Source organism: Thunnus maccoyii, chromosome 22 (assembly GCF_910596095.1).
Source record: "Thunnus maccoyii chromosome 22, fThuMac1.1, whole genome shotgun sequence".
Taxonomy (NCBI): domain Eukaryota; kingdom Metazoa; phylum Chordata; class Actinopteri; order Scombriformes; family Scombridae; genus Thunnus; species Thunnus maccoyii.
Genome location: NC_056554.1, coordinates 19,025,697 through 19,048,376, shown reverse-complemented (window position 1 = coordinate 19,048,376; position 22,680 = coordinate 19,025,697). Strand labels below are relative to the sequence as shown.

The window sequence follows — 22,680 nt, the reverse complement described above, 5'->3', positions numbered from 1 at the left end:
ACACAAATAACGAGACCCATGGCACATCGCCCGTGAACCATCCCCACTATGCACCGCTTTTACACCCGTCTAACTCATGTCACACCCTTCCACCTCTCAAAATGGATTTTCAAGTAAATAAAAAATAAAAATTAGACATGTGATGTGTGAAAATTCATTGTTACTTTCACTGACCCTGCGTGCATGTACAGTAAGGAGCAGCTGCAGGAGATTCTCCATCAGGACACATTGCCTTAAGGTCTAATAACAGTGAGTCCAGTGGTCAATCAAATTATGCAACAGATCAAATTATGCAGCAGCCTCTCACAAAATTTTAATTTTAATTTTATGCCTGAATCCCACCAAACAGTATCATTAAAATTAAATGGAAATATTGTTTTTAATGATAAATGAATGCTTAAAAAACAGGGGCCAATTCTGTAAAAAAATCCTTCCAAAGACGGTCCTCACCAGAAAAACTACAGCATCAGTTGATTGTTCAAACAACCTTAAAGAGATGTATATTTATGTTATCCTGAAAAGTGATGACTTCTTGTCATGCGTATAATGTCTGTCGTCTCTCAGAAGTAAAGGTGGAAGTATTGTGATGCTGTTCTGGTGCCGTATATAGTCTGAGTTAGAAGATAGGGGCTGATGTTTGGACGTAAAAAGTGCATCTCAACCCAAACCTACGGTCAGCCTTCGTTTCTTTTAACTATGACTGCAATCTTTCCGTAACCTATGACCTCACTAACCTAGTTTTAGTTGCGTAAACTTAACCAAACATTAACCATAGAAGCAGCAGATCAGTCGACGCTCATATGAAGTGTTTTTGTAAGTCATGTAGAAGACACTGAGAGACACTGAGTTAAATGACAAAAGTACAAACACACAACACATCTGCCCACACACACACATACACACACACACACATCAATAATCTGAATGAATCATTATGTTTGCACACAATCACTCACCTAGACAATTAATTTATGCATACACAGTAATTTACATGAAAAAAAAAAGGAAAACGGAGACAAATGATCACACTCACACACACGTTGAGACACAATAAATTAACATTAAACAATGCAAATGTTAACATGCCCACACACACACACACTCAAGTAATGCAAAGCAGAGGTTTTATTATTGTGGTTATATTAATGATTAAAATATGCACACGCACGCATAAAACTGCAGAGCCAATTCTACTCTGCTTGATATTATCACGGACTCACCGCCCACTAAACTATCTCAGGTTGGAGGCCTGAGTCCATCTTTTTTTTTTTTTTTTTTATCTCCAATGCACACACACATATGGACACGGAGGCGCACACAAAGAAGGAAAAAATACAAGGAAGCGCACACAGCCGTTCACTTTTCATTCTTAAACATGCGCCCACACATGTTACAAAAAAACGTCTCGTTGGTTTTCACCATCTTTCACGCTCCGTCTTACTGTTTCTTACAGGCAAAGACATACAGTATGTGCACACACACACAGACTCACACACACTCTGACTCCTCCACCTATCCTTGAAGACATTTATGAGGTTCTAAATCACTAAGTCGTCTGAGTGGTTAAGGGTAAATAGAGAGGACAGCCAGTACTTTTACACACACACACTGTGATGTGAGGGTGTAAACATCCAAGCTTCTGTTCTGTTTCAGTTTATCTCCTCCGGTTTATTTTAAATGACTGTAGCGTTTGACACTGGTACTTGATCTCTTTCCAAAACCTTTATTAGGGTTTCAGACAATATCATAAATTTGTCTGCTTGATGAAGAATCACTGTGAGGAAGGAAAGCAAAAAAGGGGAAGAAAAGAAGAAGAATTGAGTGGGCAGGTTGATGAATGGCTGTGGAGGAAGGAAATGAAAGGTGGAAGGAAAGATTTGGTGCACAAGAATGAAACAAAAAGGAATAAGGGAAAGAAGAAGAAAGAAGTAAGGGAGGAAGAAATAGAGAGGAGGAAGAATGGGGTTAAATGGAAGGAAGGAAGAATGGATGCATAGATGTGGAGGGAAGGAAAAGAAGAATGTGAGAGGACAGACCACCAGATGTTTGGACAGAAGGTAAAGATTAAAAGAGAAAGGCTTGATCAGACAATGGATGATTGATGATTAGGTAATTAGTCACAAATTATGCAAACAGGAAGTTATAAGGAACAGAAAAATACAACTGCAAATGATCTAATGTCTTATTTTCTCTTGATTCCTTCTACAGATCAAACCGATCATCAACTCTGACCTGAAGGAGGTTAAAGCTTCTTACAACAGTCTGGAAACATTGTTCGCAGCAGGAGCAATTTCTAGCTGAACATACACATCAAAACTGATTGATACCCATCATCAAACTAATTAGTGGGGATCCTGCAGAGGGGAGCAGAGAGCTGGCAGACATGGATATAAATAATCCAGTTTTTATCTCTAAATTAGGGACTCTTAAACTCTTAGGGACTCTTACTTCCTGCAAGAGGTGGATGTGACTAAACACGAAGAAGCAACACAGGACGTATTCACTTGGCGTACAGCTTGAGAACTTCTCGCCAATGACTTGTTGGACGGAAATGGGGGATTCACACCTCAGGGAACAATCTGAGGCTGTTTGGAGCTAGCAAGGCTTTATTGGAACAAAATATAAACCCCAGAACACTTGTAGCTAGTTCCTCCCCGTCCCCTCTTCCCTGGCATTCCCTATCCCCCCAAGTAGCTCCTTCCCTGTTTTCTCCCCTTCCCTCAGATCCTGTTGTGTTCAATCTGTGCTTAATTAATGTGTACTGTTGGTATTAAGAATATATTTTGGAAGAAACACCTCAAATAAAGTCTTCAAGTCTCCCTCAATGCTGAGTGAGCCCTCCCCTCTTCAATCTCCAACCGGGTAAGGGTCTCTCCTTTGGGATGGGTGGCCCAGCCAGGGCTCTTCTTGGTGGATTCGGCACCACCACCACCTCCTCCCTGGAGGTTGGGGGCCGGATAGCCTGGACTAGCAACATCTCCCTGGAGCTCAACCAAAGCCAAACAAGGGGGGTAGGGCTCGGAAGTAACGGTGGAGTCGGAAGCGCGGCAGCCATGAGCGCAGGTCTGGACAATTTCACCCAGGAGGTCGTCACCAGTGCGGCGATCAAAGAGAAAAACTGGCCGGCGTTGCTCATCCTCATCATCATCGCGCTGACGATCGGTGGCAATATCTTGGTGATCCTGGCGGTGTCGCTGGAGAAGAAGCTTCAAAACGCCACCAACTTCTTCCTGAGGTCACTGGCCGTGGCGGACATGCTCGTAGGCATCCTGGTCATGCCGATCTCCCTCATCAACATCCTGTATGGTGAGTTTTATTGAAATATATGGTTAAACACTGGAGGATTCTTCAGAGATACTGTAAAAAAAAAAAGATTAACGTTCCTGTTGAACTTCCACTCACTCTTTTACTTCAGTTTTATGTATTTTTTTTTATATGAAATCAATATTGGATGCAAAACATAACTTTTTATAGTAGCTGGGGGACATCTGTAGAAAATGAAAAGATGCCAAAAAAAAATTCTTGCCTTTGTATTTTAAGAGGTAAATTACCCTGAAGGCTTGGTTGAAACAAATGATAAAACGCCTCTAACCCAAGACAGTGGTGGTTAATAGAATCTGATTTGTGGTGTTCGCAGCATTTAAATTATATTACATTTAAATATTTTAAGAATGGCCTCTTTTTCAAGAGAAAGTATGCTGATTAATCCACAGCCCTTGCTGTGAACCATTTTTATTTTGACTTCTTTCGACTGAAGAAATAGCCCCTATTAACACTGGTAACTGAGAGATCTATGTGTTATCCTGATTCAATTGGCCAAATGAAACCAAAACTATCTAACTATCTGCATGGCACTGGGGTTAAATAAGATTTTTGTTTGTTTTTTGTAATGTAGGTGAGCTGACCCTTAAATATGGAAACTACAGTAATTCCCATAGTCATTTATAGCTGGACAGTCAAAGGAGAAGGTGCAAACGTTGCTACTTCAAATGTCAGACTTAAGAACAATTTGCTTGCTTTATGTTAGTTTTAGTAATGTATATACACACACTTACCTACAACGAGTTATCTGATTGGCTAACAGGCTTTCACTCTGCTTAATACAATAAGTAAACAGACAGTCCAACCCGCTATAAGCGCTTGTAATTGATTTTGTTGTGTACAGTTTGTCACTAATCATGAAAATAACACAGACACGTATATAAATCTCACCCAATATTTAAACAATCCTCCTTGCACATTTCTACCCGTGATCTCAGGCCCCCTCCCACTCACCAGCTGTTGCCAGCACACTGTGACATGCGCCTCGTCACAACATTTTTCATTGCAATTATTGAAATGATTATTGTTTCTCTGAGACTTTGCACACTGTTATTTTGCAAGAGATTCAAGAGCTGGAGGATGCCAACTTGATAATTGCAATACCAGCTATCAACTGCTGTTCTTGCTTACAATATCCATGCCAGGATTCTGCATGAACGCCTACATTAGCTTAATAGGATCGCGGGTTGTTGCATCGTAGGCTGTGTATTGAATTTCTTTTCCAATGTTGAGTAAAAACATTAAATTAAAGGGAGGCTGTCTTCCTCTAACGTTTCAGCCAGGTCGCTATATTAACATTTCTTACTGCGTATCTGCAAGTGTCACCGTCACAAAACCGATCACAGAGGTGACAGTAAGTGAGAAATCTTTTGCTGAGCTGCAGATAAACATGACGTCGGCCTTTGCAGTTTTCAGTGACAGTAATCCTTGTCAATGCCAACGTTACTTACTTCCAAGAACTCTAAACCATTTCTCGTGAATGTTTCTTGGGTTTTTCAGCGGATGCCACATCTGCAAGCATTTTGTTGTCACTTTTTAAAAGCATTCTGATGAGTTCATTTTGGGCGTTTTGCCATTTGAACGCTGGTCAGAGAGAATATGAGCCAAATCGGAGTGTTTTTAAAGTCTTTTAGGGTCTCAAAAGTCTCAAGTCTTTGGATGCAAGTCCAGGACAAGTTATCCTGACAGGACAAAAGATTTAGGCTCGGTTGGTGCTATATGATTTGTGACTCAGTGACGTTGATGTGAGTTTCTTTGGTTATTTGCCAAGGTCTGCACTATATTGCAGTCTGCTGTAAACCTTGACAAACTTATAAAAACTTATGAAAACTAACTGGGAATCTGGCTCAAATCCTTGTAATAAAGATGTGTGATCATTTACTTTCAGCCAATATCTAATGGCTAATTTGATCCCTTATTTGTCCAAATTCTTTGGGAATACACAGGAGTAATGTGTGAGAGCATCATGGCCAAATATGGTGGAAGACATGCCAGTCCAGTCCAATCCAATCCAGACAGCAGAGACAGCCAGATAAGACGTGGCCGTTATCATGACGGCAAATCTCAATTTGAGGAATAAAACTTTAAGATTCGGCTGGTGTTCAATGATTTTCGTGCATCTGACAGAGACATGGCTATGAGACTTGTCCTCGGTTATCTGCCAGTGTCACATGTGGACATTTTGTGTCTCTCGGAGATAAAATTTTGATTAACTGAGTTACGGAGCAAACAGTGATGGCAACTGAGCTAAACACTATTGCCTGGGAGGAGAATATGTGTCGCTTGTTATCAGTATGACAGCAAAAGAAGCCAGATTAGGGAAAGTCAACACAGATGTTATTTTGTCTGGAGTTAAGCCAGTCAAGACCTCCTGGGATTCTGACTTTTATCAGTTCATCACCTCTTCATCATCGTATTAAACTGCTAACAAGCATAAACACCACAATTTCAATACAGCGCTGCTTTGAAGAGCTTGTTCATGCGGCTGTGTGCGCCTTTCAGCATTTATTGAAAACACCGAGGGAGGACACAAGGTTGAAGGACGAGAGGATAGATTTGGCCGTCAAAAACGGTGAAGTGGGGATCAATGAGAGGTCAAGAACTCACAGTCGGCTCAATTAACCCAAGGAGCTGAGAACGAGGGGCGTCAGCCTGTTGATGGAGGATCCAAGTCAAAATCCAACAAAGGACATAAAAAATAATAAGATAAAAGGACCAAATACCTAAACAATATAGACTAATATTCACAACTGAATATAGATTTACAGTACCAGTCAAAGGTTTGGACACACTTCGCATTCAAGGAAATGGGAAAAGTGTGTCCAAACTTTTGACTGGTACTGTTCATTATGTACGAAAGAAAAAACATATAAAGAAATTTAAATGAGAAGAACTGTTCCATAAGTTGGGACCTCTATATCTTATCTTCCTGTCCTGAGAGACATACCATTTACAAAAGAGTTGCAGTATGATGTCTTATAACAACAGTCACAAAGGCATTGCAAGTAAAATGGTGTATTATAAGCTGTAACTATCATGTAAAAGCTCATAAGACGCATGTACAGATATCTATAAGGTCATTAAAGATATGTTCAATGTTTGTTTCATTCAAATGGTTGTTGTTTGCTTCAAGTTAAGTGAACAGAACAGAAAAATGATTTTCTGGGTCCTGGTTTAAAGGATACAGCTGATGATTTTCTATAGATTTTCTGTCCCAGTCTGGCTCTAAGTCCCTCCATCAATTCACCAGATGCCCTCAGACTTTTACCCTGTTTGTTGAACTGGACTAAGTGGAAAGACGGATAGATACTGTTGCTCAATGCATTGAACCTTTGTCCAGATAAAGAGAATACATGTGCTCAATTGGAAGAGCAAACGGACCCTGAAATACTTTTACCAGATTGTACTGAGAATGAGTTTCAGGCTGGTTACTCTGAGCTGCCATGTTTAATGCTTTTCATGCAAATCACTCTCCGACTTGTAATGGAAGAGATCTAATGTTTTGGACTTTAACAGTTTGCTTGTCTCGGATCGTCTTGCAGCCCACTTGGCTCTGCGGCACAAAGTGTTTTTTTGTTTGCACTTGGCCTTCTGGTGTTTGGGGGTTTTTCTTGACACTACTTGTGTTTTTCGGTCGTCTGTTTGTCTGTTTGTAACACTTTCCCCCTGCACACCTGCTCCATATCAGTCTCATTAGCCCTGCCCTGCTCTCTGTGTCGGCCCCTGTGTCTTGCCACCTTTGCCTTGTTGTTTCAATAGTTCAATTTATAACTTAAGTCCTGGCTTTCGATTCAGTCTTGTCGGATCTTTTGTTCTGTATTGTTCAGTCTGTTCAGTTCTCTGCCTGCACTTGAGCTAAAATAAAGAATTATTCCTCGGTTCCTGCTGCTCCTGTATCCTGTGTTTGCATGAGGCTCGTTGACATTTTTTGGGCAACAATGGAGGTCTATGGCACAGAGGAATAAGATATATCAGGCTTCAGATACTCACACAATACTTGTAAGTAGATCAATTCATTGTTGGTTTGGCTCTCTACATGAGTTTTGTTGACAATAAGAAAAATATAGAAAATCAACAGCCGTATCCTTTAAATTTGCTGCACAGAAGCAATCTGAAGACGTCTCAGGTATCGAGACAGCATTTTTAATAGTTTTTGACATTTTATAGACTAAAGAATTAATAGTTTAACAGTTTAATGACAGCCCTAAAAACCGTCAGTGGGATGCAAATGGGAAATGTGCCCACATTAAATCTTTATTCCCTCTTCTTCTCCCTCGGCACAACTTGGCCAAACTAGCCATATTCGTGTCTGTGCTTTGTAGCCGTCAAGCGTCTGTCAGGAATACTAAACAGGACAAGTGAGGCTGATTGCGTCTTAATAGGCCATGTATGGTCAATAGACACAGTGGCTCTCCTGCTCTGCGTCTGTCTGTCAGTTCAAGCTGCTCCTGCTGCTGATTGCTCACAGCGGTAATCAATGTTTCACATGAACAAACACACACTGAGGGGGGGGGGGGACAAAAAAAAAAAATACACTGATAAGTCTCTTTTTCTTTCTGTTTTACAAACAGATGCACATACACACCGAGAGAGATAGCCAGTGTCTCTCCGTCATTCATATATACACACCTACAAAACAACACACACACAGATGCTCTCACACACTTGAATGGAGCCGGGATCTATACCTGCAGTGTTATCCATCAGACTGGTACTTGACTGTATTGATCCCCACAGCTGGCTGAGTGATAGACCAGACACACACACACACACACACACACACAAACACACACACGCACACCGGCAAGTCACAGAATGTTCTCGCATTGTCGTCACAATTTAAACTGGCGATGAATCATATAGATTACAGTGATAATGATGATGACAATTGTTATGATGATGATGACAATCATGATAGACGACGATGTGGATGGTAATTCAGTAACTTTTTATCTCTGTATACTCACAGTTGTGCGCACATACACACACACACACACACACGGTGGCAAGTCACAGAATGTTCTCACACAATGTGAACTGGCAATGAATCACACAGATTACAGTGATAACGAGGATGACAGTGGTTATGATGATGATGACAATCACAGTAAAAGATGATGTGGATGGTAATTCAGTAACTTTTTATCTCTGTATACTGGAAGTTGCGCACACACACACACACACAAACACACACACACGCACACACACAGAGTCGTGTTTCCTTCACTTCAGAGGACATTACGTTAATTTACATTCATTTCCTATTGATTTATTTGAATGTTAACCATAACCACCATATGTCTAACCTTAATATAACCCTAAACTTACCTGAACTTTAAACCACATCTTCACCCTAAAAGTTACACACACACACACACACACACACACAGTTGTGTTTCCTTCACTTCAGAGGGCATTACATTGATTTATAATAATTTCCTGTAGACTTATACTAACGTTAACCATAACCACCACATGTCTAACCTTAACATAACCCTAAACTAACCTTAACTTTAAACCAAGTCTTCACCCTAAAATGAATGATTCAAGTTATACACACACACACACACACACACACACACACACACATACACAGCTTTTGGCAGATACTGTATTTTTGTATTTCTTTAATAGGAATTACCAGGATGAAATACTTAAATGTAATTGATGGAGTCTAAGCTTCCAAAATAATCAACACACACACACACACACACACACACACACACACACACACACACACTCTCTAATGGCCCAGAATAAAAAAAATAGATTAAAAAAAATAGACAAATTGGATAAATGGTCCCTGGACAGGAATAATGACCCTAATTACCCTGATTGAATCACATTTTTCATATAAATCTCACAGTGTCACGGTTCCAGTCGACCTTAACCGGGTTCACCCACAACTGCACCGTCGGACTCACTCATGACCTCGTTCACATGGCCTCATTGTGTCTCCTGTGGCAGGCATGTAAACGGTAGAAAAATGTCTGCATGTATGGCAGGGACAGAAAATGCAAGACTGGGAGGAATATCACACACAAACATGCACAGGGGGAAGCTGACGGTCACTTGCCTGCGTCTGCATTCATGTCATGTCGTCATGTCACTTGAACAACATGAAAACTGCCACATGCATCTTTTCTATTCTAAGCAGCAGTTTTTCTAGTTTGAAAACTTTTCTGACCTTTACTGAGGTTTTCAGTCGTTGTGTATCAGACTTCCTACAAAAAAAGGAGGAAATGGGCAAATCATTTACTAGCAGAGGACAACGTACTTCATCCCTGTGACTGCTCCTGTGTCATCCTTGGAGAGCAGTCAGGACTACTTTGTTTTAGATATATGTTTTTTTTGGCATCTCACTTTGGGTCAAACCACTTTCTTCTTTATTACTATCACAGCTCTGCAATGACGTCGTTGACAGCTGTAGTAATGTTTTCAATTATTTTCTAGCCTCCTAATACGACTTCTGCTACATTTTTCTTATTTTTTTCTCTGCTGATTTCCGATTGCAGAACGTCAAACTCTGCGGTGTAAAGCCTGTTTCATTCTTGGATAGTTAAACACGGACATTGATTGATTATGCTAATTTGAACAGGTGGCATTTAATTAAGTTGAAACAAAGTTTGTGCAGCGAGGAAGGTTTGATGAATCTGACTCGGAACATATTGGCAATAAAACCTGACAGAAAAACGTACGACAAGTTTAGAATAGAAATACGAGCAATTTCTGGGATGAGGCACGATATATTATCACAGCTAGCTTCTTTGTGTTGAATCCACAAATTTTGACTGTCAAGAAATGATGATCTACAATAGCTCTTTACAGTGTCGTGGATAAATTGGTATCTTTTACTTGGTATAATGTTGGAGAGGAGCTTATTCTTCAGCTGCTTTGAATCATAGTTTGTTTTCAGATCATTTATTTTTGCTTTTAAGCTAAATGTAGCCATCTTCTCTTGTTCATGACATGCAGGCAACCGATACATAGCTTTGCAAGACAAAAATCTAGACAAGGCACCAGGCAATTATATTAGATAATATTCAGCTCATTAAAGGGGAAATTTCAGCTGTTGGGTTCTTCAACAAACCTTACTGGAGTGTAAAACTGACTGTTAACTCGCCCAAAAAGCCAAATCAGTTATGTGAAGTTGTCAAGAATGACCTAATGGCAGTTTTATCTCCTGCAATGGAAAATTAGTTTTATCATGCAGATAATATTTTTACTTTTCCATTTTACCGCTCAACAGTAATCTGATGTCTTCCATTCATTCAAAATGTGACCTCGGCCACAATAGTAAAGGAATAACATTTCAATGAGCGTTATTTAGATTCGTTTGGCTGATTTTCCTGATTTGCCTCCGGTGAGAAAACAAAGAAGTCACAATAAAACGCTGATAATATACGAAGCGAGAAAATTGCTCGTGTTTTCAAGCGTGACATAAACAAAAAAAGGCGCGAGGGAATATATGTCACCTCCAAAGACAAAGAGTAAACATACAAACAAATCTAAATGAATTTTTTTACCACACAGAAATAAGTTGTGAAGAAAAAGGAGAAGGAACAAAAGCAGCAGAGATGAGATCATATAGAGCCAATTAAGATACCGCACTCACACACAGGGACACACAGCGTATATGACCCTCAAGGCCAACTCAATCAGACTTATCGCTTAAGGCTATCTCTCTGCATGAACACACTCTGACAAAACACACATGTACCAAAACCTACACACACACACACGCTGATGCCAGACTTCTTCCCTCATAGTGGATTGTAGTAATATGAGCTCAGTCTCATCTCTGCTTAAATGAACCGGAAAGAGGAATGGCAGCTTGTCACAAACTGAGGTCACAGTGACTATAATAGAAAATACAATGATGGAGAGAGATCCTCGCATCGAAACAGTGCAGTAAATTGAATGTTGCTGAGTTCGTTGGGGGTTGTTGATGACTTGTTGCCACTTTACTCTCAAACAAAATCTTGTTCTCCTATAAGAACAGCATGAACACAGACTAAATCATCTTTTAAATAAAAAAAACATAATAAAAATGTATATTAGCTACTGCTACTGTGATATATTTGATTATAAAGCCGTAAAAGTTAATAATCCTTGAATGAGAGTCGAGGAAGAACCACTGCTTCAGTGGCATTGCAGGAAGTTGGTGTCCAATATCAAAATACTTCTGGCAATAGGGCTGTTTTCTCAAGGAGGACACTGTCATATTAAATGATCTTGGTGCTTTAAAGGGGACATATCATGCTTTTTGTGATTTCCTGTCATTTATATACTGTTATGATGTCGGATGTTGATGTTAAACATTGTCAAAGTTCCAAAACTTGAGGTGAACGTATGTACAAATGCTCCCTGCAAGGCAAAAGCCAGGGCTTCAACCTGCTCTGGACGCTTTGTTAACAAAGTTACATCTACTTCCCCATCAAACTGACTTCAGATTGTTCGCACATGGCTGCAAACAGCTGTCTGTTCTGTAGCGTTTGTTGTTAAGGTTATCCACTCCCGCTGTATTTGAGAAGTTGACATTTCGAATAAGAACAAGAGAAAGAAGTGAAATCCTGCTACTGTGTGTTTACGTAACCTCTGGAGCTGGTGCAAGTCTGCAGAAAGGACTCATGGGGAGGGGGGCCTTACAGTAAAGAGACAGGAGCTAAAACTGCCTGTTTCAGACAGAGGCTGAGCTGAGGGGCTGCATACAGGATCAGTATAAGATAAATAATGAGTTTGAACTATAAATCATGTAAAGGTGTACCAGTAGACCCCAGAATATAAATATAGACCTGGAAATGTGCAGGATACGTGCTCTTTAAAGCTTGCAGTAGCTTGGCCCGAGAGACATGTCATATTACACATTAAACCCTGAGGAAGCTGGAGGCCTTTTGCAACCTGCATGACATGCAGAGGTGAGCGAACAGAGACAGACTTCAAGGATCAGGAATATCAACAACCATGGCGCCCGAAGCATCATAAACATTGTCCAACTACTGTAGGTGAAATACAGCTGGAAAATTCTGACTCGCTAGTTTTCCCCGCAAAGCCTTGAGAGACACTCAATCAGTTGAACTGTGACACACTGCTCAAAACAACAATTTGTAACGTGCAACGCTCATTATGTTCTCAATGCCCCACTTCTTTTGGATTAGGCCGTTTTCAGGTCAATTTCGGGTGGTATGGTGATTCCCGACCAGGATGCTTCTGCAATTGCTAGAGGGAATGTGAAAAGAGGACATAAACACTCAAACAGCATTACAAATTCATGTATTCTCACTATAATCAGCAGACTTCCAGCTATGATGGGCCGAGTGGAGAGGACACTCCTATCACCAACCTGGGTCATTTATAACACCTGATAAGCCATGTGCTGTGAAGGAGCATAAAAACTTGACAAAACCTACTGAAAAAATATCGGACTTCTAAAAGACACATAATATATAAAACCCCTTTTTAACAGTGGTTTAAAAAGCTTCTAAGGGACTGAAATTGTTCATGTGAAATGGACAGCATTGGGAGTTGATATGGTTGATATCTTACAAACAGATTCGGCCTGTGACATCATCAGCCTAATTGATGCGGCTGAGCATTTGTTAGCTGTTGTTTCCTGACTTGTGATCAGTCCTTCAGTCCATCTGAGACCTCAAGCTAAACTAGGAGGCTGAAATACAAATTTCAAACAAATTAGTCCTCACCTCAAATCCTCAAATCAACATACAGCACTGGTTCAACTGAAAAAGCATCTTATTAAAGAAACAAGATGATTTCAAAATGCTGTTTCATTGAGAGTTAAAGTATTTTATAAACACTGTTTAGCTGTGGCCCTCAGAGTAGATGTGTGTAATTACCAGAAAATCCAACGCACCCACTAGCCAGCTGAGTAGCACCTTGCATATGTGTGTGTGTGTGTGTGTGTGTGTGTGAGAGAGAGAGTGTGTGTGTGTGTGTCATGCAGTGCCCCCAATAAGTGTTTGACCTCTGAAAAGTTATGCAATCTGCCTCCCACACAGTGCACGCATAAAAAAACAAGCACGTGATTCACTCCACATGCATCACATACGTGCTGCTTGTCCTCCAAATCAGAGATGAAATTAAGGATTGTGTGTGCGTGTGTGTGTGTGTGTGTGTGTGTTTGGCTGCAGGTCTTGTCCTCTGTGAAGACAGGACTGTTCATATAAATAGCCGCGGGCACAGAAAGACACAGAGAGACAGACTTTGTGGTATATGCCCTCTTTAGAAAGCTGACACAGCTGGAAACAAAAACAGAGCCGTTGCTATCGAAGCTTTGAGTCATCTTCAGACCTTCGCGCTGTCTTTGTCATCGCCCTTATCTGTGACTTGGAAACACTGGCGTGAATTTCAGAAGGTACCGAGAGGAGAAGTGGAGAAAAAAAAAACATATGAATCAGAGTGAGATTAACGACTATGAGCTCGAATCCAGCTGTGACACTGAATACAGGCGAGTAATGCGTTCGCACCACATATTTGGAGCAATATAATCAGGTTTTGGGGTGATTTTAGTTGGCTTTCATGCTGGTGATAATGCTGTTCCCCAGTTTAACTCTTCTGTTAGTGGGTAAAACGGTGCCAGGATGTCATTTTCGCCTGCTAAGCTGCCAGCATGCCAATCAAGCTAATTAATATACCCCAGTTTAAGCAAACGTTAACTCGTTGATTGAATTCTCTCTGAGCTAACATCTGCCAAAACGCTCCCAGCTGTATTTCTGTTTCAGCTGCTGTTGTGTTGCTTTCCCAAGACACTGAATCTCTACCAGCTCTACGAGGTATCACGCTGTCAGCGGCTGTGATGTTTGACCTCCCTGTGGACGGTTAGGAGAGATAAAAAAAAATAAAGAATGACTTCACCCTCGGGGATCAACAGAGCATCGCTGAAAAACTGAGGCTGGCCTTTTTTTTTTTTTTGCTTCACACGCTGTACGGTGCTTCAGTGTCTCCTGCTGGGAGTTAAATAAACATTTTACTCACTGTTGACAAAGTGTTTCATCAAGTGTAACACTCACACTGTTGGGAGTTCACAGACTTAATTTCAACGGAAGATTTATTAAACTTTTAATCTAATTATGAATTACAAATATATGACGCTGCCTCCGCTTAGCAGGACTGCACTGTATGAATCACTCATTTGAAATCCCATTAAGAATTATGATTTTAATTACTATTCCCTTCTTAAACTCCAATCACATCTTAATGAAATGTAAGTACGACACACACACACAGCACTTTAAATGTAAGTAATGAGTTCAGTTAATGAAAACCAATTACAAAAATAAAAACAGGTATAAAAATATTGTGTGTATGTGTTTCCCTTTTTACTTCTCAAAAGTTATGACCCTTTTTTTTATCTTATTTACCAATTGCAAAGCTTCTAACTAAAGGGCCCACACTGACACTCACTCACTCACTGTGCAACCAAAATAAAAGTGTCTTTTAAACCCAATTGTAAAACAGTGCAGGCCTGAGTCCTGAAACAATTGGCCGCTTCACTTCTAATACAAGCTACCAAATAAAATAGCACTGGCTAGCTGTTATTCATAAATCCCTGAGTTGAAACATGGGCGATGCATGACGAGGGGGACTATGAGTTACAGTCCAGATGAAGTGATAGCTGAGCAGGAGACTATGTACAGATGTACAAAACACATCCAGTTGTTTGGACTGTACTTGGCTAGATGCGGACTTTGAATTGGAACAGTACTTTACAAGAACACAAGAACACAAGTAAAGACAAGAACGCAGATTGAGAAACACCTTATCCGTCTGACTAGCCCGTGGCTCTACTCTACAGGGTCTCCTCTACATCCTGCCCCTTTACGTTTCTGATTGGCTGACAAGTTGGTAACAACCAGTGCAATTAACAAAATGCCAAGATGGACAACCTTAAGCCCGCTGGGGTTAGATTGTGCGCTAAACACGCTACTCTTATGTGTACAGCACATAAATTCACTATGAACTGTATTAAACATTCCATGTAACTGGTTTAATGGAGTACTTTTTAAACATTTAAGATTATTTATTAATCTCTACTTATTTACATATTCATTTCTCCAAACTGAAACATTTTTAGACTGGTCGACATAAACATAACCAAACCCAAACCTCAGATGCGATGGAACATCATTATTTCTCCATTATTTCTCTCCGACTCAGCTGTCCCCCAGGACTTCCACAAGCATCAGGACATCTTTTGTACTTTTTTGATGAATTAATCAAGTCCTTGGTTGACAAATGTTTACAGAGTTTGAATGATGAACCTCATTTAATCCCTCCAGTGCACCTGTGGTGTTGTGGAAATGAATATTTTGAATCAATCTTTTTCATTATCTGTTTTTTTTTCCCTCTCTTTTATAAAATGAGCTACAAACACACACAAACCCTCAGACACAGCAGAGCTTTATTCTCCTATTCTCCATTCATCCATATACGCTGTATTAATGACTGTATTTGTCCATAGGATGTCTTCTAAAATCCTTTGTTTGGTGTCTAAACCAGAGCTTTACCTCCCTAGTGGTAACATTTACATGCACATTAATCATCCGATGTTCACCTCTACTCTCTGACAACAGCATTGTCAGCAGTGTAAACACCTTTATCTGCTTATCTTAATCAGAATAATCAGAGTAATACTTGTAAACAATGTAAATGCTATCAAACTATCACCTGAACTTGCATGTAAAGTGTGTTGTGCCTTGCGCTTTGATGAACTCTTAAATTAAAGTCTAGTCAACCTCCCCGTGCTGCATCTTAAGCTGTCATACTCTGCTGACCCTGATAACATTCGCTCAGCCAGCCAATTAAAACAGATTTAACATATTTACGTCACCGCTTTCAAAGTCAGCAGTGTATTGACTGCAGTAGAGGGGAAAAAAACTGCATCAAACTATATCTTTTCTGTCTGTCATTTGGGAATAAACTGCATAAATAACTGTGTAACGATAGTATCTCTCCTCTATTCCTGCTCTCTGTCCATCCTCCAGACTACGCCTGGCCTCTCCCTAGCGCCCTGTGTCCTATCTGGATCTACCTGGACGTGTTGTTCTCCACCGCGTCCATCATGCACCTGTGTGCCATCTCTCTGGACCGATACGTCGCCATCCGCAACCCCATAGAGCACAGCCGCTTCAACTCCAGAACCAAAGCCATGATGAAGATCGCCGCTGTCTGGACCATATCTATAGGTCAGAACGCATGATTTGATAGATTGGACCTGTTGCTTGCATTCAACTATACACACACAAACACAGAGCAAGGATGTTTTAACTTGTATAGAGCAAATATGGTGATTCCTTATTGCAGTGACACAACTTTTCTCCTATAATACTATAGTGCCTTTGTCTTCAAATTCATAGCAACCAAAATGCTAGACTGTCAATGTTAGACATGGGACTTAGGGTGCATTGTTTGGTTCCATTGAATCAAACTTTGGTTCATTTCCTCCCTTGGTATGATTAGTTTGGGCAGATCTGAACACACAATCATAATGGGGTGCAGACCAAAACAACCGTACCGAGACCCTTTAGGGGAAGTGGTCTCATTTATTGGTAATGTAATCCAACCTCAATCTGATCCAAATACAAAGCGTTCTCTTCCAAGTTTGAGCTAAACAGCACCTGTAGCCGAATGTGCTTTGCGTATTGGTCAAGAGTACTAGCAACTAGCAAGTTCTGATCTCGACTAGCAACAGAGTATGTGGCCATCTTGATATTTCGGCAGATAGATTCTTCCTCAAGACCTTCTTCCTGTGTTTATGTTCTTGCTCATGCCCCAGACAGTCAATGTTCTCATGTGGCTTTTAGTGATGCTTTTTAGTTACCTTGATTTTTTTTTCCATGTGAAAAGAAACCAATAGGAAAATGCTAGAAAGGTTTACCAGCTCATCCACTGATTAGGACCATAGCAAATGAACTACAGGTTTGAAGACGTCCTTTAAGAGTCAGTTTGTCCAAGTTAAAAACCATATTTTGTCTCTTTCCTCTAGTTGTATGTAGCCATGTAGATCTTTTGTTTTATTTGCCCAAGTTTGGAGATATCCATTTTCTGCCTTACCCACCAATACTGTACAATGGAAGGGAATGGGATTTTGTTTGTGGTGCTCACAGCATTGATTGTCAACTCATCTGACAAAGAAAAAACAATGTTCCTACTATTACTGTAGGTGAAATTATCTGTTCTGAAAAACTGAGTATTGAGTAAAGTTAGTTTTTTAAGTATGTAAAAGAAAAAGGTAGAAGGTGAACTGTTTTCAGTATTTGAGAAGCTCCTTTGTGTCTTCTTGTTTGTTTTTTGGAGTTTTTTTAAATATAGTTACCAGCCTCTGAAGATATCTCTTAATGCTTTTCACAGACGTTTTCTTAGTGGTGGTAATTTTGAAAACAGAAAGGAGTGCTGCCACTCTATAAAAGCCAGTCACAGTGATGTCTGTGGATTATACCAGGACATTGTTATTGGAAAGACACATACTTGTTGATTTTTTAATGTACTTTCTCAGTGCTTTGAGAGCCACAGAAATCCCATTTACCTCCACTGTATTGGGCTAGAGTCAAAAAACTCAGAGTTGGATATCTGAAAATCCATCTGACGCCCTGAAGGAAAGTATGAAAACATGTTTTTTCCTACTTTTTGTAACTTGGGTAATTCAATCCTTCAGTATTTTGTGGTAGTTCCATTTATAACTCATGTACACATAAAATAATTCCCGACGCAGACAGGTGTTGATTCACCTTTATGGTCATTTCTGAGGCTGGATTTATGGTGTTGTTGTATTGGATTTTATTGGTGTCCCAGTTAATTTGTCAGTCCCCCCTTAGACCCACACAGAGTGTTGGCAGATTGATGACTGTTATTAAATTTAATGACTTTCTGGGATCCCCTGGCAGTTTCTGCAAAGGTCCAACTGTAATAATAATAATGATGATGATAACTTTATTTGTGTAGCACCTTTCATACAAAAAAAGTGCAGCTCAGAGTGCCTGAACAACTAAAGAAATTACATACAAGTGCTTCACATCAAAAAAGACCTAAAAGACATAGAATTAACATAAAAATATGTAAATTTACCTAAGATGGTGAATAAAATCCATTTGATAATGTTAATAACCATAAGATAGAATAAAGTAAAAATGCAATACATAGAATGCATACTTCATTTGAGACTTAATAAGCAAAAACTCAATATTTCACCACGTGTACACAGTCTGTAAATTGGCACCTAGGTCAGTATTGATTAACTGAAATAAGCCTCTTTCAGCTTAAACCAGAGCGTCCTCCCACAGGTTTAACCTCACTGTGGGTCCTCAGTGTACCGACACACCTACAGACTTCCTGAAACACAGGCAACATCGGCAACGTCTCATAACACGTTGTTACAGTCAGAACTGATTTGCATCACATACTTTTCTAATCCCCAGAGGTGATCACGGCGCGTTTCACATTCATCTTTGTCACCGGTAAAGACAATAATATGCAAATTAATTAATTATGTCATCTGAAAATTTATGGCAACCATCAGCAGTAGCCAGTAGATATTGTCTCAGGAGGAGCTACACTGCACACAAACAGTGTACATAAAAAGAAATCTGCATAAGTGCAATGTTAATCACTTCTCTTGACTGAATGGGGAATGCTGTGATCCAGACAGGAACCTACATTGAAGAAGTTAAATTAGGAGTTTCACTAACAAAGACGACACCATCTGAACGGTATAAAAAGTAGATTTATTTGGACTGTCGAGAGGGTTCAGGATTGGATGAGGATAGTGTATGGTGGGCTGGATGGGGGTCGAGGAGAGGGATGAAGGGGGTCGATGGCGTGGGGACCAAATGGAATCACAAAGAGGCTGGAGCGTCTAGGAACCAGGGGGTCGAGACTCAGGGTGGTGGACATGTCTCGATGAGCTTTCTGCTTCGTCGTCCCCCTGTGGTTCCTAGAATAGGACGAGAAGAATTACTTATGTGGAAGTATTAACCCTAACGAGCATGTCTTTGATGGTGGGAGGAAACCGGAGTACCCGGCGGAAACCCACACGAACACGGGGAGAACATGCAAACTCCACACAGAAAGGACCTGGGACGGCCAGTGTTCGAACCCAGGACCTTCTCGCTGTGAGGCATAAGTGCTAACCACTGTGAGCCACCGTTGAGAGGGGAGAGAGGAGAAAAATGGGGTTTGGAGAGGAGGGAACTGAGACGAATGGGAGAGAAAGGGGTTAGACACACTTATATAGGTATGCACAGGTGATTAAATTTAGTGTGAGAGAGGGGCGTGGTCTTGTTCCTGAACCTTTGTTATAATAATAACTCAATTTTTTTTAAAAAGCAGACAAACTTGACATTTTAGCTAACATCTTTAAGGAATTAGTTTTTTTTAAATACCTAAAAGATATGTTGGGTAAAGTCAGAATGAATTTGATTTTTGTCCTTGTTTCCAACCTCCCTTCTGTCCCCATTTTCCGTTATTAGGGCAATTTTTCTCAGTCTGGGTTAATCAGTTTCTCGAGTGTGTGTGTGTGCTGGGAAGAATGAGGCGCTTCCCTTTGAGGAAAGTGTTGAGGGATCGGATGACTTTTAAAACTTTTCTCTCAGCCCTTCCTCTGTCCATCCATCCATCCGTCCGTCTGGCTTCTGTTGATGTTGTTTTGTGCCTTTTTTAAGTCCAAGGAGGGCTTCCTTCCATATGTGAACATGTACAACCACACACACACACATAAACACGCGTACATGAACACATCCAGATCGTCCTTATCATTAGACTAACGTCCTCTGACCCTACAGTAAAGGCAGCTCTATGCAAAGTCATTGCATTAGTACATAAACCCCCTGTGGGATAGATTGTTCCTGCATGTAAAGTTGCAATCCATGTCTTTCTCCAAAATAATTACATATGCTATATTTAGGATATAATCAGATTCCTATGTGGGATTTAATACAAGTGAACTCACTGACTGCATTGAGGAAAAATTTGGATTGTTGCTGACAGGATGCAGTTTAAAAAGACAGAATAAACATTTTACTTTTCTCTCATGAAAGGGTATTATGTTAGCAAAGGGGTTAAATATATAGTACATTCTATTAAAGGAGCAAACCACCAATTTTACTCCTGAGGTTTAGTTTACTTATCATGAGGAGTACTACTCAGCCTCTGGAGAGTGGGGTTTTAAAGAAGTGGGCATTTAAGAGACTAATGAGGGACACCATTGAGTTGCTTTACAGGAAGTGTAGTGTCTGGCTTAATTGGACGAAATTAAAGGAAAAAGCTATCGATTTTCTATATGTTTCTTATCGTCAGCGAATCTCATGTGCAGAACCGAACCAACAATGAATTGATCCTAATTAGTACTACTTACTAAGTATTGTGTGTGTATCCAAAGCCTAATATGTCGTATTCCTCTGTGCGGTAGACCTCTGTCCAAAAACTATCAAAAACATGTCAATGAGTCACACTGTTGCACTGGGTGACATGTTCCTTCACCCTCGAAGAGTTTGGTCACGTTAGTTTGTTTAGAAATGGCTTCAAAGACTAATAACAGCGATCACATTTTCAGTCTCTGGACAGATACCACTGTAGATGTGCAGGAACACAGTTCTGTTCACAGAGCTTCACTAGCTTGTTGTACGACATAATAACAACCTCTTGACTTTGTACTGAAGCTCTTGTAGTATGTAGCAGAGGTCTGCAGCACAGAGGAATACAATAGCAGGCTTTGGATTCACACACAATACTTGTAATACTTGATTTTGCTCTGCAGATGACATTTGTTGACAATAAGAAAAATATAGGAAATCCACGAGCCCTTACCTTTTAACCCTTTAACATCCACCCTTTTTACAGAATTTTCACCTATTTGGCACACCCAAATGGAAAAGCTTATAACAGAAGAACTGTAAGGCCATGGTGCATGAATTAGGCTTCATTTGACAAGTGACATCCTCTAGTTTCTGGAAATGTGCTTGTTTAGCATGTGGCTAAAACACAAACAAAACTACATCAGTTCATATAAGACTCAAAAAAGTGTTTTTGGTCCTCTTCTACCATGAGTCATATTTGAATAACAATAATTAGGACACACTTTATGCCATAACTATGCAGACCACCATATACCTTCTACATCTTGTCGACCTGTATAATATTCCAGACGTCTAGGACTAACCTTATGGGAGTTTTTAGTTTGTGGTGTCACTGGTGTCCCTGAACCTCTCCAGTTATCTCCAATTGGCCAAATTGTGCCAATTGCTTTGACTCATTACTGTGTGATGCTACCGCTAACAACTGGCTTAAGTGGGTCACCGGTGACCCGGTGGATTTTAAAGGGTTAAGTAGTCAGTGTGCATACTGATTTTGAATATACTGTTGATGGATGTTGTTGTCCCACAGTTATCCCACAGTTATTTCCTGTTTGTACAAAATGATAAAAGATACATTGATGTCTTGTATATTAACTGAAAAAAACAGTAAACTAAGACGATTATTAATACATACTGTGTTTAAAATGGATCATGGGTTGGAGAAATGGTAGATTGCAGGTGTGGATCATTCATATTTTAGAAACTCTCAAGGTTTGATCATAATCTTTGTCTGCTGGTTTGCTCTTTTTGCACTTTTGTGTGGATTAATGAGTTAGTTCTCCATCTATAGAAAGCTGGACTCATCAATATTAAGATATTTTTCTCCAAAGTACATTTTCTCCAACTGGTATCCTGTAAAGTTGTCTTGCTTTTAAAGATTATTTCTTGAAAGTAGCATTGACAACTAGACATGACTGACGCCTCTAGATGAATTTTACTTCCTTCCCCTTCGCTCTACAGTCTACCACAACCAGCTGCTTTTGAATCCCTGTTTCCATGTCGGCATTACCTTGACCCCTTCAAGAGTTTCTGCACCACAACATTTCGCCATGATTGAGGTCTGAGAGGGCAAACAACGATCAATATCAAAGGATTAGCAACAAAACACCCAAAAGAAGACGTACTGATACACCATGAAGAGATTTTCTGCCTTTTTTACCTTTTTAGCATCTAGTAGTGTGTGGTTTCAGTCCCTTTTCACCTTTACGCCACTTGGAACTGATGCATCTACTTTCAGCTAAACTGGAGTACCAATCTAGACACAAGAGTTTCCTCTGTTGCGACAAATTTGAAATGCAGAGTAGTGCTCATGCACAAATTACCTCACTCAATGTTGGCAGCAGTTGACAGGTCTGTTCTCATCAGCAGAAGTATTGCCAAAGTCTTTTGGGGGAAAGTCCAAGTCAAGTGGATCTCTCTTTCCAGCCATGTGCAGCAAAATCGAGTGTTTCTCAGATCAAGGAAAGCAAACAGATGTGAGACAAATACTGGAGCA

The 22,680-nt window shown here is 40.2% G+C and overlaps 1 protein-coding gene across 7 annotated transcripts in view; it reads left to right on the top strand.

Moving 5' to 3' along the window:
* The window catches only part of htr2cl1 (5-hydroxytryptamine (serotonin) receptor 2C, G protein-coupled-like 1), a 131,298-nt gene that overhangs the window by 89,976 nt on the left and 18,642 nt on the right, over nt 1–22,680 (top strand). For 6 of the 7 annotated variants that reach the window (XR_006093451.1, XM_042400929.1, XM_042400930.1 and 3 more), the window contains 3 exons: nt 1,731–2,057; nt 2,209–3,306; nt 16,323–16,523. Coding sequence is in view for 6 of the 7 variants with exons in the window: in XM_042400929.1 (XP_042256863.1) it covers nt 2,883–3,306; nt 16,323–16,523 (625 nt within the window). In the remaining variant the exon portion in view is untranslated. The remainder of the gene's footprint in view (nt 1–1,730; nt 2,058–2,208; nt 3,307–16,322; nt 16,524–22,680) is intronic. The other variant, XM_042400932.1, reaches the window with a different exon arrangement.